Source organism: Schistocerca cancellata, chromosome 2 (assembly GCF_023864275.1).
Source record: "Schistocerca cancellata isolate TAMUIC-IGC-003103 chromosome 2, iqSchCanc2.1, whole genome shotgun sequence".
Classification (NCBI taxonomy): Eukaryota; Metazoa; Arthropoda; class Insecta; order Orthoptera; family Acrididae; genus Schistocerca; species Schistocerca cancellata.
Genome location: NC_064627.1, coordinates 270,851,393 through 270,870,448, shown reverse-complemented (window position 1 = coordinate 270,870,448; position 19,056 = coordinate 270,851,393). Strand labels below are relative to the sequence as shown.

The 19,056-nt window shown below is 43.1% G+C and overlaps 1 protein-coding gene across 1 annotated transcript in view; it reads left to right on the top strand.

The window, feature by feature from the left end:
* The window catches only part of LOC126153199 (suppressor of lurcher protein 1-like), a 200,674-nt gene that overhangs the window by 98,045 nt on the left and 83,573 nt on the right, over nucleotides 1-19,056 (top strand). Inside the window, exon 4 of the mRNA XM_049916053.1 lies at nucleotides 1,865-2,078. Within this exon, the coding sequence (XP_049772010.1) occupies nucleotides 1,865-2,078 (214 nt within the window). The remainder of the gene's footprint in view (nucleotides 1-1,864; nucleotides 2,079-19,056) is intronic.

Below are 19,056 nucleotides of genomic sequence, written 5' to 3'. Positions count from 1 at the left end.
TAAAAGCGCCAGAGAAGCTGTTCCGACGTTGCATTTGATTGTGGTAGCAAGATATTAGGATAATTAACTTACGAGCACAAGATTTTGTCGACAGAAAAGAAGCATTTGACAGTGTGAAATGCTGCAAGATCTAAGAAATGCTCAGAAAATTAGAAGTAAGGTGTCGGGAAAGATCTGCTATTTACAAATCTGCAAGTTCCAAAAGAGAACAAAGGAAATAAACAAAGAGAAAAGTTTTCGAATTAAAAATAGTGTAAGACGGACAAGCAGTCTTTCTCCTCTACTGTTCAACCGGTACATGTGTAAGCAATACGGGAATTTAAAAAAAATGTTTCGTTAGTGAAATTTAAGTTCACAGTGAACGGATATCCATGACAGTGAGGTGAAGGAAGAATAGAATGAACAGTGCAATCACCACAGAATATGACTGACAATAAATCGAAGAGAGGTGAAAATAATTAGGAGTAGCGAAAATGATACCAGTGAGAAAGTTATTAAAATTGAGTACCATTAAGTAGATGGCTTGATTGAATTTTGGTACCATGAGAAGTCTTAAAACCAAATAACAGACGACAGATGAAATGAGAAGAACATGAAAAGATAACCAACAATGGAAAAGGAAGAATACCTCGCTAACAGAATGCTACATGTGTCAAACATAGGACGGAATTTGTGGACGAAATTTGAGAGAATGTACGTTTGGAGCACAGCGTTGTAAAGCAGTGAATAACCGAAAAAGAAGAGAATCAGACAGTTTGAAATGTGGCGCTGTGGAAAGGTGTTGAAAATATAAGTGTGCTAATAAAATAAGGAAAGAGGAGGTTCTCCACGGAATCAACAAAGAAAGGAGCATATGGAAGACACTGACAAAAAAGAGTCTAGAATGTGGGACATGTTTTAATAGACATTAGGGAATAACTTCTAGCGTAGGGGGAAGTGTTGTTCCTTTCGAACACTCTTCAGACATTTGCAGCTAATCACCCCTGTAAAAGAGGTTTTACATGTTTTCGAATTCCATTTTCAAATGATGCCATTCATGTTTTATTCTTCAATCGTTTTCTGAAATTAGAAATGTTACTCTGGAAAATTAAGGTAATCTTGTCAGTACTGTATTTAATAATTTATTGTATCATCACTTTACTACATACCAGTGATCAGTGAGTGAAATCAAATTAAGCAAAAGTGCTATCAGAAATCAGTTACCAGTTAAATAGATTTTGAAACAGAAGTTATTAGAAACCATATCCGTAAATTTTTGAGATAGTGATTACTTCAAATATCACGTGCCTTCTCGGCAGGTGATGGCATAATGCATCGCCGAAACTGGTAACCTAATAAAATAACAATTTGCCGGCTGCTGTGGTCGAGCAGTTCTAGGCGCTTCGGTCTGGAACCGCGTGACCGCTACGGTCGCAGGTTCGAATCCTGCCTCGGTCATGGATGTGTGTGACGTCCTTAGGTTGGTTAGGTTTAAGGAGTTCTGAGTTCTAGGGGACTGATGACCTCAGATGTTAAGTCCCATAGTGCTCAGTGCCAAAATAACAATTTGGAAACTCAGACGGCTGAAAGGTGTTTGATTTTTGACATTCTGTACTGAACAGCTGAGGTCCCGACACCGCCTGTGGAAAGATGGACTTACAGAGTGTGAAAAAATGGACATACAGATAATTAAGTTTGTACGGAATCGTCAGAGCCCCAGTCTTACTCGCACTTGTGCTGTTTTCTTTTTCCGTTCACATCCCACTTTTATTACTCTCAGCTGGCTTTAACAAATATCGCGGAGTACTCGCCCATGCCGACACCACTGTATCCTCTGCGCTGATGTAGCGGCGCTCTCGCAGCGGTCCACCGTCGGCTGTTGCAGACTTCGGCGTGCTGGGTGGCGGCGGCCGGCAGCTGTCGGAGTGGCCGTGCGGCTTCGCCTTCAACAGCAGCGAGGCGACCAGCGGCTACGTCACCAGCCCCAACTTCCCCGGGCTGTACCCCAGGGACACCGAGTGTCACTACTTCTTCCACGGCGCCGGCACCCAGCGGGTGCGTCTGCGCTTCCACTACTTCGACGTCGAGGGCGTCCAACCGTAAGTACAGTGCCACAGTTTCAAACTAAATTCCCGCCTCTGCGTAGCGCAATGTATATTTGCACTGAAATACACTCTAAAAGAAAAAAGTAAACACTTAAAAAAGGCGCACAAATAAGGAATTATCCGAATGGGACAGAAATCGATAGATGTATGTGTACGAACAAACAAATGTTTACAGTCTTCAGTTAAAACTTCCGGGCTGAGAGGCCGGGGTCGATGTATAAAATTTCCACCTAACGTTTCGTCTCCATCTGCGGGAGACATCATCTGAGGTCGTCCGGCTACTGCGACTGAGGCTCCAGGCACTCTCGCATTTATAGAACGTATAGAGGGCACCACCATTCGTCACGTGATGCCGACGGTATGCCTATCTTTGGAAGGCGTCATCATTCTCGCTTAAGAGTAATCGATTATCATTCTGCTTGCGCAACGACGACAACCATATTTTGTCTAACTTTAAAACTTCCTCTTTTCTATTAAAATTGTTATGCTGTTTGTGAATCTCTATTGCTTCTCTATACATGCGCGCATATTAATGGGATGTTAGTGCTAGAACGCGTGTCTCACTAAATTTAATTTCGTGGTTCCCATCTCGAAAAACATGCTCAGCTACAGCCGATTTTTCGATGTTTCCTAAGCAACAATTTCTTTTATGTTCGGCTAAGCGGGTGTTTACAGTTCATCTCGTTGTTCCAATATACACTTGTCCACAACTGCATGGAATTTTGTATACTCCAGGTGTTGCTACGGAGTGTCGGGCGTCTTTTGCAGTTCTTAAATGGTTCAAATGGCTCTGAGCACTATGGGACTCAACTTCTGAGGTCATTGGTCCCCTAGAACTTAGAAGTAGTTAAACCTAGCTAACCTAAGGACATACACATCCATGCCCGAGGCAGGATTCGAACCTGCGACCGTAGCGGTCTCGCGGTTCCAGACTGAAGCGCCTGGAACCGCACGGCCACTTCGGCCAGCTGCAGTTCTTAAATATTCCTTAATCTTCTTGGTGGGTCTGAAGAGTGTTTCGATCCCATACTTGGCCAGAACTTTCCCGATACGGTCCGTGACTTTATCAATGAACAGTAGGAAAACTTTTCCAGTAGGTGACCGTTGTTGCTCTGGACTTCTGGCTGCTTTTCTTCTCTGATGGAGAGCTCGATCAATTTTCTTGCAGGTATATCCGTTTTTCATGAAGGCTGACCGTAAATGGTTTAGTTCATCTTGTAAGTAAGCCGGCTCGCTGATTCTGTAGGCTCTGTCCACCAAGGCTTTTTTGCCTAGCATGATGGTTTGATTCCTTGTGGAGGTATCGATCCGTGTGAGTGTTCTTTCTATATACCTTGTGGCCCAGCGTCCCATCCACCCTTTCAATTACCTCTATGCGCTCTATAAATGCGAGAGTACCTCAGTGGCAATAGGCGGAAGACCTCAGAAGATGTCTCCCGCAGATGGAGACGAAACGTCAGGTGGAAATTTTATACATCGACCACGGCCTCTCAGCCCGGAAGTTTTAACAGAAGACAACACAGGCTGTAAAAGCCTACATTATATTAAATGTTTACAGTTGCATAAAAAATTGGATGCTTTATTCAGGAGAAAGAGCTTCATATCTTGAGCAAGTCAATAACGTGATGGTCCATCTCTGGCCCTTATGTAAGCAGTTATTCGGCTTCGCATTGATTGATAAAGTTGTTGCAATTCCTCCTAAGACATATTGTCCCAAATTCCATCCAGCTGGCTGGTTAGATCGTCAAAATCCCGAGATGATTGGAGGGTCCTACCCATAATACCCCAAACGTTGTCAGATGGGGAGATGTCCGGCGACACTGCTACCCAAGGTAGGTTTCGACAAGCACGAAGACAAAGAGTAGAATATCTTGCCGCGTGCGAACGGGCATTACCTTGCTGATATGTGGAGGGCAACAGAACGGGGCGTAGAATACCGTGTCATATCGCTGTGCTGTAAAGGGTCATCCTATGACATGAAACGACGCCCCAGATCTCTCCTGGTTGTCGGGCCATACGGCGGGTGGCAGTCGGGTTGGTATACCGCTACTGTCTGGGGCGTCTCCAGACACTTCTTCGCTGGTCATTCGAAGCGGGACTTATAACTCAGCACAATTCTATTCCAATTAATGAGATTCCAGTCCAGAGACGTGTCTGGAACGCCCCAGACAGTGGTGAGATACCAACCTGACAGTCATCCACCATACGGTCCGACAGCCAGGAGTGATGGTTTGAGGTCCCATTATTTTCGTAGCAGGACCGCTTTGGTTGCCATCCGCCACACCCTTACAGCGCAGCGGCATGTCAACGGTATTCCACGCCCCGTTTTGTTTCCCATCATGGCATTTGATCCTGGGTTTTAAATGGTTCAAATGGCTCTGAGCACTATGGGACTTAACATCTGAGGTCATCGGTCCCCTAGAACTTAGAACTACTTAAACCCAACTAACCTAAGGAGATCACATACATCCATGTCCGAGGCAGGATTCGAAACTGCGACCGTAGCGGTCACGCGGTTCCAGACTGAAGCGCCTAGAACCGCTCGGCCACTGCGGCCGGCCATCCTGGGATTATATTTCATCAGTATAATGCCCGCCCACACACAGCGAGAGTATCTAATGCTTGTCTTCGTGCTTGCCAAACTTTACCTGGGTAAGCAAGGTCGCGGAATTCCTCCCCAACTGAAAACGTTTGGAGCATTGTGTGGGGGGCCCTCCAACCGTCTTGGTATTTTGACGATCTGACGTGACAATTGGAGAGTATCTGTCACGACGTCCCTCAGGATTACATCAAACAACTATATCAAATAATGGCAAGCCGAATAACTTGCTTCATAGGCGGTCAACACGTTATTGACTTAGCTCAATTTGTGAAGCTCTTGATCTTGAATGAATCATCAAATTCTTTCATTGTGTGTCGTTTCTTTTTTTGACCTATACAACTTCAGAAACGTCGGGACATAACCTTCTACTTACTGCTTATTCGCTGATTATCCTTCCTCTATCTATAATAGAGGAGTCGCCATCTCCCATTCCAGTCATCCTTCACCATCATGAAATATCTACATCAACATCTACATCTACATGACTACTCTGCAATTCACATTTAAGTGCTTGGCAGAGGGTTCATCGAACCACAATCATACTATCTCTCTACCATTCCACTCCCGAACAGCGTGCGGGAAAAACGAACACCTAAACCTTTCTGTTAGAGCTCTGATTTCTCTTATTTTATCTTGATGATCATTCCTACCTATGGGCTCAACAAAATATTTTCGCATTCGGAAGAGAAATTGGTGACTGAAATTTCGTAAATAGATCTCGCCACGACGAAAACGTCTTTGCTGTAATGACTTACATCCCAATTCGCGTATCATGTCTGCCACACTCTCTCCCCTATTACGTGATAATACAAAACAAGCTGCCCTTTTTTGCACCCTTTCGATGTCCTCCGTCAATCCCACTTGGTAAGGATCCCACACCGCGCAGCAATATTCTAACAGAGGACGAACGAGTGTAGTGTAAGCTGTCTCTTTAGTGGACTTGTTGCATCTTCTAAGTGTCCTGCCAATGAAACGCAACCTTTGGCTCGCCTTCCCCACAACATTATCTATGTAGTCTTTCCAACTGAAGTTGTTCGTAATTTTAACACCCAGGTACTTAGTTGAATTGACAGCCTTGAGAATTGTACTATTTATCGAGTAATTGAATTCCAACCGATTTCTTTTGGAACTCATGTGGATCACCTCACACTTTTCGTTATTTAGCGTCAACTGCCACCTGCCACACCATACAGCAATCTTTTCTAAATCGCTTTGCAACTGATACTGGTCTTCGGATGACCATACTGGACGGTAAATTACAGCATCATCTGCGAACAACCTAAGAGAACTGCTCAGATTGTCACCGAGGTCATTTATATAGATCAGGAACAGCAGAGGTCCCAGGACGCTTCCCTGGGGAACACCTGATATCACTTCAGTTGTACTCGATGATTTGCCGTCTATTACTACGAACTGCGACCTTCCTGACAGGAAATCATGAATCCAGTCGCACAACTGAGACGATACCCCATACGCCCGCAGCTTGATTAGAAGTCGCTTGTGAGGAACGGTGTCAAAAGCTTTCCGGAAATCTAGAAATACGGAATCAACTTGAGATCCCCTGTCGATAGCGGCCATTACTTCGTGCGAATAAAGAGGTAGCTGCGTTGCACAAGAACGATGTTTTCTGAAACCATACTGGTTGCGTATCAATAGATCGTTCCCTTCGAGGTGATTCATCATGTTTGAATACAGTATATGCTCCAAAACCCTATTGCAAACCGACGTCAATGATATAGGTCTGTAGTTCGATGGATTACTCCTACTACCCTTCTTAAACACTGGTGCGACCTGCGCAATTTTCCAATCTGTAGGTACAGATCTATCGGTGACTGAGCGGTTGTATATGATTGCTAAGTAGGGAGCTATTGTATCAGCGTAACCTGACAGGAACCTAATCGGTATACAATCTGGACCTGAAGACTTGCCCGTATCATGCGATTTGAGTTGCTTCGCAACCCCTAAGGTATCTACTTCTAAGAAACTCATGCTAGCAGCTGTTCGTGTTTCAAATTCTGGAATATTCCATTCGTCTTCCCTGGTGAAGGAATTTCGGAAAACTACGTTCAATAACTCCGCTTTAGCGGCACAGTCGTCGGTAACAGTACCATCGGCACTGCGCAGCGAAGGTATTGACTGCGTCTTGCCGCTTGTGTACTTTACATACGACCAGAATTTCTTTGGATTTTCTACCAAATTTCGAGACAATGTTTCGTTGTGGAACCTATTAAAGGCATCTCGCATTGAAGTCCGTGCCATATTTCGCGCGTCTGTAAATTTTAGCTAATCTTCGGGATTTCGCAGTGTGTATCATCCGCCAGTCCACCGGATGGTCCAGACGTTTTAGTCGACCAGGTTTTGCGTGACGATCTCACCCAGACTGACGCGTCTGAACATTATGGACCGCAACCCGCCGTGAGAAGGAATGACGCCTTGTACTGTCACGGTAGCGTGACTCGGCAAGGAAGCTATATGTGTGGAGCAAAGATGAACGGGTTATCACTCAGAAGACGATATGAACAGTAGTCGGGAAAATCCAGTGACATAAGCAACTTTGACAAAGGGAAGACTGCTATGGCTAGGAGCCTAAAAACTAGCATCTTGAAAACGTCGAAGCAGTGTGGCTTTTTCGCGTGATACTCTCATGATAGCCTGCAGAAAATGGTAGAATAACGGTGAAACCACGGGCATGGGAACAAAGTGTTGGCAATCCACGCCATATCACAGAACGTGGAGGTCGTTGGCTTTTCCGCTAAGTAAAGCTGGACGGGTGATCCGTAGTAGACCAGACGACAGACTACAGTGCTGGTGCAGACACAGGTGTTTCTGACTATCTTAGAGCCCAGCTGCAGACGACCTCTACAAGTCCCCATATTGTCTCAACGATATCATCAACTAGCTGTCAGACCTGGCGTTCCCAGATATTCATTTTGCCATTTTTCTATTAGGAACGATAACAAACAAACTGCTTTTATATCAGCTATCGAATAAATTTCGTTTCCATGATATTATGAAACAACAGTACAAAGAAATGTAAGTGATTCACAAATTAAGAAACATGATCCCGAAGAGTTTCTGTACGCTGGGCGCAGCTGGTTCGCATGTCTACAATGTGATTATGTAAACATCTGTATCGCCACGCACCTTGATACCTCTATAGACGACTATCGTTTCCTCTACAGCCGTTCATATTTTACAGTTGAAAGCTGTTAAAAGCGCCGCCAGATATTAGTGATTTCCTTAACTTGACTCGACTGCAGAGGTGTCTTAGTAGTAAAGCATGAATTTATTAATACTTCAAGCCTGATACGGCATTTTTTTCACTTATCTCATTGTTTATGACGTATTATTTCTTGTAACTTTTATCGTACATTGATATAACTGAAAAACCAAACAATCTGGTGCACCTGCCTAATATCGTGTAGGGCCCCTGGGACCACGCAGAAGTGCCACAACACGACGTAGCATGATCTCGACTATTGTCTGAAGCAGTGCTGGCGGGAACTGACACTATGAATTCTGCAGGGCTATTCATAAATAAGCAAGAGTACAAGGGGGTGGAGAAATCTTCACGACGGCACGTTGCGAGGCATCCCAGATATGATCAACAATGTTGATGTCTAGGGAGTTTGGTGACCAGCGGAAGTTTTTAAACTCAGAAGAGTGTTACTGGAGCCACTCTGTAGCATTTATGGACGTGTGGAATGTCGCATAGTCCTCCTGCAATTGCCCAAGTCTGTCGCAATGCACAATGGACATGAATGAATGCATGTGATCAGACAGGACGCTTACATACGTGTCACCTGTCAGAGTCGTATCTAGACGTATCAGGGGTCACGTATCACTCCAACTACACACGCCGCACACCATTACAGTGCCTCCACCAACTTTAACAGTCCGCTGCTGACATGCAGAGTCCATGGATTCATGAGGTTGTCTCCATACCCATACACGTCCATCCGCTCGATACAATTTGAAAGGAGACCAGCCAAACCAGGCAACATCTTTCCAGTCATCAACAGTCCAATGTTGGTGTTGATGAGCCCAGGCGAAGTATAAATCTTTGTGTTGTGCAGTCATCAACGGTGGTCGAGTGGGCCTTCGACTCCGAAAGCCCATACCGATGATGTTTCCTTGAATGGCTCATACGCCAACAGTTGTTGATGGCCCAGCATTGAAATCTGCAGTAATTTGCGGAAGGGTTGCACTTCTGTCACGTTGAACGACTCTCTTCAGTCGTCGTTGGTTCCGTTCTGGAAGGATCTTTTTCCGGCCGTAGCAATGTCGGAGATTTGAGGTTTTACCGGATTCCTGACATTCACGGTACACTCGTGAAATGGTCGTACGGGAAAATCTTCACTTCATCGCTACCTCGGAGATGTGTCCCATAGCTCGTGCGCCGACTGTAACACTATGTTAAAACTCACTTAAATCTCGATAACCTCCCACTGTAGCAACAGTAACCGTTCTAACAACTGCGCCAGACACTTGTCTTACAGAGGCGTTGCCTACCGCAGCGCCGTATTCTGCCTGTTTACATATCTCTGTATTTGAATACGATGCCTAAACCACTTTCTTTGGCGCTTCAGTGTAATTTTGCAGGTACATTCAGTGCTATATCTTTATACCCGCTGCGATATGTGTTCCGATTATAGTAGTAAAGACGTAATAAATTCAAATTTCATACATGATGCAGCAATTCTTCACTTCTCTTAGTGCTGATGTCGTCATTTATCCGGTGTGTCATATTATGATATGATTTTGTAGGTGCTCCCACATTCGTATGTGGTCAGTGTCTGCGGAATGAGTTGCGAATAGACTTAGTAGGAAATAAGTAATAATTTTAAACGTCATGCACAATGCAGCAGTTTTTCACACATCTGTGTGCGTGATCCCTGCCTTTTGAACTGTGTGTGATACCATGATATACTTTTGTAGCTGCATTTAGTGCCATATGTGAACTCTGGCTGCGAAATACACTTAGCAGCACTGAAGTGATAAATTTAAACGTCATGTATGATGCAGACGTTTCTCACGCGTCTCACTGTCTATGACGTCGAATCTTCTGAGCTATGAAAGGTAGGTAGTTCCTCCACCCATAGCGATTTTTACTTGGCAGTAAGGGACATGTATACGAAGTTCGGCTAAAATCAGTACAGAGGTTTGGGAGCAGATGTGGAAAACACACACAGACACACACGTCCGTATTTTTTTAGTACTTATGGACTAATGGATTACGATAGGAATGGGCACGGAATTTACTCTGGAATTTGGATCAGTGGAAACCTATCACCTGGTCATATGAATCATGCCTCTTGCTACACCGGGTCGACGGTCGTGTCTGGATACGCTGTCATCCAATCTAATTGCTGAACGAAACATGCACCACACCATGGACACAGGCCTTTTGGCAGTAGCTCCATGCTATGGGAGACATTCCAAACAAGAACAATTGCCAAGATGAGAAACAGATGTCCTCGGTGTAACGAAACAGCTTAAATCACTTAATTAAGGCAAGGCCTCCGGTCCATATTGTATACCAATCAGGTTCCTCTCAGAGTCTGTTGATAAAATAGCTCCATATTTAGCAATAACAAACAACCACTCGCTCACAGAAAGATCCGTACATAAAGACTGGAAAATTGCTCACGTCACACCAATACCCAAAAGGGAAGTAGGTGTAATGCGCTGAATTACAGGCCTATGTCACTAACGTCGATTTGCAGTAGGGTTTTGGAACATACACTGTATTCGAACGTTATGAAGTACCTCGAAGAAAATGATTTATTGACACATAGTCAGCATGGTTTCAGAAAATATCGTTCTTATGAAACACAACTAGCTCTTTATACTAAGCCCGCATCTCGTGGTCGTACGGTAGCGTTCTCGCTTCTCACGCCCGGGTTCCCGGGTTCGATTCCCGGCGGGGTCAGGGATTTTCTCTGCCTCGTGATGTCTGGGTGTTGTGTGCTGTCCTTAGGTTAGTTAGGTTTAAGTCGTTCTAAGTTCTAGGGGACTGATGACCATAGCTGTTGAGTCCCATAGTGCTCAGAGCCATTTTTTTTCTTTATACTAATAAAGCTGTAGCTATCGACAGGGGATGTCAAATTGATTCCATATTTTGAGACTTCCAGAAGGCTTTCGGCACCGTTCCACAGAAGCGTCTTCTAACCAAACTGCGTGCCTACAAAGAGTCTCCTCAGTTGCGCGACTGGATTCGTGATTTCCGGTCAGAAAGGCCACAGTTTGTAGTAATAGACGGAAAATCATCGAGTAAAACAGAAGTAATATCCGGCGGTCCCCAAGGAAGTGCTACAGGCCCTCTATTGTTCCTGATCTGTAATAACGACATAGGAGACAATCTGAGTAGCCATCTTAGATTGTTTGCAGATAATGCTGTCATTTACCGTCTTGTAAAGTCATCAAATGACCAAAACGACTTGCGAAATGATTTAGATAAGATATCTGTATGGTGCGGAAAGCGGCAATTGACCCTGAATAACGAAAAGTGTGTAGTTATTCACATGAGTACTAAAAGAAATCAACTATATTTCGACTACGTGATAAGTCACACAAATCTGAAGGCTGTAAATTCAACTAAATACTTAGGGATTACAGTTACAAATAACCTAAATTGGAACGATCACATAGATAATATTGCGGGTAGAGCAAACCAAAGACTGCGATTAATTGGCAGAACACTTAGAAGGTGCAACAGGTCTACTAAAGAGACTGCTTACACCATGCTTGCCCGCCCTATTCTGGAGTATTGCTGTGCGGTGTAGGATCTGCATCAGGTGGGACTGACGGATGACATCGAAAAAGTACAAATAAGGGCAGCTCGTTCTGTATGATTGCGAAATAGGGGAGATAGTGTCACAGACTTGATACGTGAATTAGAGTGGCAATCATTAAAACAAAGGCGTTTTTCGTTGAGGCGGGATCTTCTCATGAAATTTCAATCATCCGTTTTCTCAAAAATGCTTCAAATGGCTCTGAGCACTATGCAACTTAACTTCTGAGGTCATCAGTCCCCTAGAACTTAGAACTAATTAAACCTAACTAACCTAAGGACATCACACACATCCATTAGCGAGGCAGGATTCGAACCTGCGACCATAGCGGTCGCTCGGTTCCAGACTGCAGCGCCTAGAACCGCACGGCCACGCCGGCCGGCCTCAGTTTTCTCCTCCGATTGCGAAAACATTCTGTTGGCACCCACCTACATAGGGAGAAATGATCATCACGATAAAAAAAAAAGAGAAATCAGGGCTCGCACAGAAAAATTTAAGTGCTCGTTTTTCCCGCGTGCCGTTCGAGAGTGGAACGGTAGAGAGACATCTTGAAGGTGGTTCACTGAACCCTCTGCTAGGCACTTTATTGTGAATAGCAGATTAATCAAGTAGATGTAGATGTAGACATTCATCGGCCTTTCCATGGGACTTCTGGTAGCAACAGAAGCCACCATGACAGCTGACGACGATCTGAACATTATTACGGACCACCTCCATCGCTTCGTGCTTTGTATCTTCCCACTGGTGTTGGCGTTTTCCAACAGGATAACTGTCAGTGTCATAATCCCAGAATCCAGATATAGTGGTTTCAGGAGCACAAAGTAAACTTTTATTGATGTCCTGACTACCAAATTTTGATCTGCACCCGTTGGTACACATCTGGAACTTTATCAGGCGCCAGCTCCGCGCCGACAGGCCACCGGCCAAATTATGTCAGTTTCGTAGCCTGTGTGTAGACATCTGGTACCGCAGTCCTCGGGTAACCTAACCAGAATTTGTCGAATCCTTGACACGCAGATTCGATACTGCACTCAGCTTCGACAGTGGATCAACAGACTATTTACCATGATGTCATAATTCCTCGATTCATCAGCATACCTTTCCGTTAAAGTTTGGGTTTCGACACTTGGTGAACTTTTTTGTAAATCCTTACATTCCAATAGAGAACTGTGATTTCACTTGATCAATAAGTATGTCCAACGTCTCCACTGCATGTAGTAGCTGCCTCCCCACTGTGTCATCTCGTGAGTAGATGAACACCATGTGCTGCAATGTCATCTCTTCGACTAGACAGCGTCATGTTGTGCTCAGCCTCGTCCCTGTTAGGTGCAAACACCGTGTCCGGCGAGAAATCATATTAGTCGTATCTATAGCTGTATTTCATTTTTATTTTTTATTACATTTGGGAGAAACCTAAACACTCTCCTCCTTTATCTGGCATTTCCTCTGGCTGTTGCCAAAAGAGCTGGGTCTTTTGTGTCTCTTCCACTTGCAAGAAACCTACGCTTGATCTGCTTTCACAATTTTTTCGCTTTTCAAGCCAGTAAACGTCAGCTCCTTGACGGGTGACAAAGTTACAGGGACACAGCTCCATTACCGCTAGCAGGCCATCTGTTGATAAGGTGCCAAAGGCGCCAACACTTCTCAGTATAACGTTTCTCTGGACTCTTGGCACCACGAGGTCCTTCCTGACTGGACGTCATGTATGGGCCTACATGCTTACTCCATAAACAACCACTAAGGCGACTTTTTTATCATGTTAGCTGGACGATGAAAATTTATCTGACCTTTACTTACAATTTTATTTAACAAACCAAGTGATTTCTTACTTGCTTCCTCTATTTGAGGCCTGTACTTCAAGTATTGGTCGAGGTAGACGCCCAAGTATATGACCATGTTTTGTCTTCTAAGGTTTTCATCATCTCCAAGTCACGATTTAATTTTTCTTTCAGGAAACTGTTATTGGACACCACCTATCAAATATTTCAGTGGTCGCGACGGCACTTTTCTCGAATTGTTTTCTAGAGTTCGTGCGAACCAACAAACGAAAATCATGCAGATGGGTACGGCTCCGACACGGCTGCTTCTTACCACATGGTGTTCAACAGTGGCTCTACCCTGATCGACCAAAAATTGCTTGATTTTTCTCATTTTGCGAGAACTGAAGAGAGATTTGTTTAGCTGCTAACAATCATTCAACAGCCAAGACCGCATAAAAAAGATTAAAGACAAATGATTTCAACGGACTACTCTATCTTCTTCAGGTCTTAAAATATTTTGTTGTAAAACATGTTCATTTTATGCTCAGGCACAGCTGTGCTATTTTTATCCACTTGACGCCTTGTGCGTGAGGTCAGCTTAAAATCAAAAAGTTTTATAACAAAAGATTTTACGACCTGAAGATGACAGCATAACCTTCTGAAACCAGTTACCTCAAATAAAAAAAAAATGTAAATTTGTGGTAAGAGCTTATGGGACCAAACTCCTTAGGTCATCGGTCCCTAAGCATACACATTACTTAATCAAACTTCAATTAACTTACGCTATGAACAACACACACACCCATGCCCGAGGGAGAACTTGAACCTCCGACGGGGGAAGCCGCCCCGACCTAAAATTTAAAAAAATGTATTTTATGTGATCTTGTCTGTTTGGTTTACACCAAAATGTTCAGCCGCACTCGGGACCTTGAGGGCACCCTTTGGAGACGATATTCTCAACAAGTTGCGGGATGCGAGCTTAACAGCCCTGTCCTTTAAGTAGTGCTCCAACCGACAGAAGACGCCACATCTGTCGTAAACAAGAGAGTAGTGACGACCGACAAAGCTTCTCGACGGTCCTCACGACGTCTTCAGTCACGACCCCAACACCATTGCTACAAGTGGATTCAACGATCAGCTCCAAGGCTTTATTAATAACATCTTCGGTTGACAGGCAGCCTTCCCGCTCCTGATATAACAGACGTGAAAGAATCACCGGCAACTGACCCACATCCTCGCTCAGCAGATTAACGGAGGTACCAATTCAGTAATGATTTGAAGAAAGCCAGATATACCCACAGCCATCCGCGATGAAATCTCTAAACTATTTCCCCGTCGGCCGTAAAACCAACATCAGCTGCTCTTTATCCATTCTACCTCAGACCAGGATTTTAGAGCCTGTCGTCTCATTCTGCAGACTGAAAGGGGGCACCGAAGTCGTGACATCGGGCGGAGACGGTCGATCTTTTCAAATCAGTACGCCAGTACGTGCGCGTTGTCGGTGTTGCTGATTTCAAGGCCGGAACGTACAAACTTCGGACGTCGATTCAAGTCAGTTTGTTTTCTTCGGATAAATCGGGAGTTGTACATAAACACAAAACTTTTATGCTTCGTACGAGAAAGGTGTTTCTGGTAAACCGAGAATGAGAAATATAATAATAGGAATACGTTTCCGAATATATGGTCTAAAATCGCTAATTTATTGGAAATCACAACTTTCGAACAATTTAAAAAATTAATTATTATCAGTGAAACGTTACCGTACGTTACACTAGGGGACCTGGCATGGCTTCACAATCACTAAATATGTATAAGGGTCTCCCCCCCCCCTCTGTTGTCCATCTCCTCTTCCCCCCCACCCCCCTCTCTCTCACTCTGTTCTCTCTTCCCCAGTCTATCTGGCATTTAATCTTGTTTATTGTTTTGTGCAAACTAAACCTTGATTGGGAATTGAGATCGCTTAAAATGAATAGGTAAACTGACTGGGATCATTAGTATATCGGGCGAGGCGAGGGGACTCACTGGAAACAAGTACCCGGACATTCGTTTACTTGCAAGTGTTTGCAAATAATCGACAATAAAACGAAAAGAATCGTTCTTTTCAGGACCACCAAATCTTAAACGGGAATAAGTTCATCTTTAGTTAGCGAGTGGGTTAGTCTTTTCCTCAGTTAGTCTTTTACTTTGTCTACTCTGTGAATCAATGAGTTCACTCGTTAGTAAGTGGGATGTTTGGTTAGTTAGTTAGCTAGTCAGATGATTTGTTTGATAATTAAAAGTTGTGTGGCCTCATGATCGCGAAACAAACAAAACTTATCCGAATCTGCCCAAAAAATTAATATTTAGGTCAACATTTATAAAACTCTAATTCCTCTCTCTCATACCTCACCTTGTGGGGAGAGAGGGAGAGTTTTAGTTTTAGCGAATCAAAATTTACGAAGTAAATAAGTATTTTTTATTTATCCATACCCATTTTCCACGCAAAAATGAGAACATGGATTTTCTTGATCTACAGCGCCAACTACTAAGAATCAAAACAAATATTTAAGACAACGTGTATGTAGTTTTTTATGTAGAATCTGATTCTGCAATAAAAAGTAGGGGTTCCCATTTGAAATTTTAAAGTTGCCTCCCGTCCCACCCGCAGGGGAGGCTAATTTTAGCATCAGCAGATGTCCCCATCGAAAATAATCAACTTTGGATTCTACACATTTTTTCGTTTGAAGCTTATTTTTTGATTTATTCTGGTTTTCCAACTTAAAATTTACACCCTGTATATAACACGCACATGCTCACACGTGTTGTTTTCATGTATCAGTATAGTTTATGCATGTACTGTGGCTTTCTAGCCATTAAAGCCTTTTGTTTGTGCTTAATGCAGCATGTCACCTGCAAAACAGGTAAACTCTGTTTCGGAAATTTTAGGCCCTTCTTATAACCTCTAAAATTTGTTTGTTCAAGTGAGGATATGGATTTTGATGCTTAAAGTCCACTGCAGTGGATGTTTCCTGGGTTGTGGTAGGTGGACATTAGCTGTCTACCAGTTATTATTGTTATTATTATTATTATTATTATTATTATTATTGGTCAGTGGTATTTTAAAACAGTAGGGTGGTGATTCCGTTACACGAGGTGGTGTGCAAAGGTGTTATATTCGATTCCTCTTTTCGATGATCCAGGGTTTCAGAGTATGTTATTCTAAAATCTGTGTTTGTCTTTCACACATATAGTGCGTGACACTCATTGAAGGTTAACTGACAATGTCTGTTTTACTGAATTGATTTGAAATGTGCAGTGTGTGTCACCACCATTCATCTCGAGTCAAGGGGAAATGATAGAACTCTTGGTAATTTTAGAACTTGTGTTGTCACTTAATTATTTTAAGTTTAACTATAAGACTTTTTCAGAAGGATGGACTCGCAATGGGCAAGAATTTGCCGGGTAATTTAGCTGAGATATTTGTAAATGTGCTACAAAATAAGTTTCTTGATCAGAATCCTGAAGTCTGCGAAAAAATCGTCTATTACAGACAATATGTACACGATACCATACTAATGTACAAAGGTGACGAACATGAAATACGCGAGGTAGCAGGAAGAACAAGTGGGATACACAAAAAATTAAGTTCACAGTAGAACTGGAAGAAGAACGAAGTATAAGTTTTGGATATTAGGCTACCGAAAAGAGATGGAAGGCATAAAATTAGCACATTTAGAAAAACGACGATTATAAATGTGAAATAACGTCACCCTAAGAAGCAGAAATGGGCATACTTCAGAGCCTTGATTAACCGGATGCTAAAACTACCACTCACCCCTAGCGACGAACTGGAAGAATTAAATGTGATTAGAAAAGTATCCAAGGCAAACGGGTATAAGAACCGTGGTGTAATGAAATTCCATATTAAAGTCAAATATACGTGACAAGAAGGAAACAAAAGGACCAGTTTGTTGCTGTGTCATACAATGGTGCAGTTTTCGACAGAATTGCAAAGGCTTTCAGAAAAACAGAAGTGAAAATTGGATTTGAAACAAAAGGTACAATTCATTCTAGGCACCAAGTTGACAGCAACAGCAACGAATATTTAGAATATGATGTCTATAAGATCAACTTCCAGGACTGTGACAAGTTTATATCCGTCAGACGGGAAGGAACTTCAAGAGTCGTTCTAGAGAGCACACGTATAAGCAAAATAAAAGCGCTCCCGGTACATACTTGGATAGAAAAGAACATTCGGTGGAAAACATAAAGGACAGTGTGAAAGTGTTGCATAGGGCGTCAAAGGGGCAATTACTGAACCTAGTCGAGGAAATGGAGACTTATGTACAAAGAAAAAGGCACCCGGAAATACTGGTCAATGAAGAGAATCAGTCTAACCTGAATGCTTGTCCTGATGTATTCACAAAACCTGCTAGTCTGAGCAGCGTCGAGCGCCACAGCAACTTGTCGTGCGGTGGCGTGAGCTCTTCACCAGTGGCGAGGAGCCTGGGCCTTCTTTCGCAGTCTCCGCCACAGCAGAACGAACGATATATAGAGAAGCCAAGAGACGGTGTGCCGCGCGGGGTAGCCGTGCGGTCTGGCGCCTTGCCGCGGTTCGCGCGGCTCCCTCCGTCGGAAAGTCGAGTCTCGTTTGGGCATGGGTGTGTAAGTTAGTTTAATTTAGGTTAAGTACTGTGTAAGCCTATGAACTGGTGACCACAGAAGTTTGGTCCCACAGAACTTACCACAAGATCCAACCCAAATCCAAGAGGCGGTGCCACGTATTATCGACGATCGTTTTTTAATTAATAATCACTGTATTGTTAATTACCTTGCATTTACAGTTTTGTTTTAATTGCTGTTTCATGGTGGAAGATTTCAATTTATAGAAGTGAATTTATTTTTATTTTTTCATACTGGTTCTTACACAATTGTGTATTTTACTTTGCCTGGAGCTAACCATTATACTATTTTCACTTTTAATGTGTATTTCAAGTGTGGATCTAATTACACATATTCTATATCAGTACATGTTTTACTATTAGACGCTCGTTCTGCCGTGCGAAGTAATTTTAATTAATGACTACTCATATTGCACTCTAATAATTAAATTTGCGATGGTTACTCGTGTACCCTAGCTATGCCATCGGTTGGTCTCAGTTATTTGTATAAATATCACACTCATCTAGATCATCACCAGCACTTACTATGTACCTATATGTATAGTTTGATGTTGATAACTTCATCAGAATATCTTATGGTATTTATGTCTCGTATTCATATCGGTGAATCATGAAAGTACCTTTTTATTTATCTTGTGTAGCAGTAGGCTATTTATAATTCGGCTTCAGCAAACTGAAATTAGTTAGCTATACCCTGTTTTCGTTTGTAACAGATCTGAAGATGGTAGTACCCGAAAGGGGTAATAGCGAAGTGTAAAAGTTTGTGCGATTAAAACGGATATGTAAAATAAATAATCTCGAGTATGTAATAGTTTCTCTCTTCATCTCAAAATATTTGTAAGACCTCTGTTTTTATTCCAGTAACTGAGAAAAGAGTGTACAGTACATTCTTTTCGAGGCAGATGTACCTTATTCACGTGCATTCGGCTAGTTCTAGTTGCAAAAGCCGTCTCTAAACACAGAGGCGTCGTGGCAATCATCTCGCAAAAAAAGGTCAGGATACACGCTAACCCGTTCGATAGAATGAATTTTCTGACCTTCTTGAACCTAGCTGAAACTGACGACTGACGGATTGATCGCAGTCACGGTGGGTAAGCGGTCGGGCGACAGCTGGCGACGGTGTCACACCCGCAGCTTCGAGGTGCAAAGCGCCGG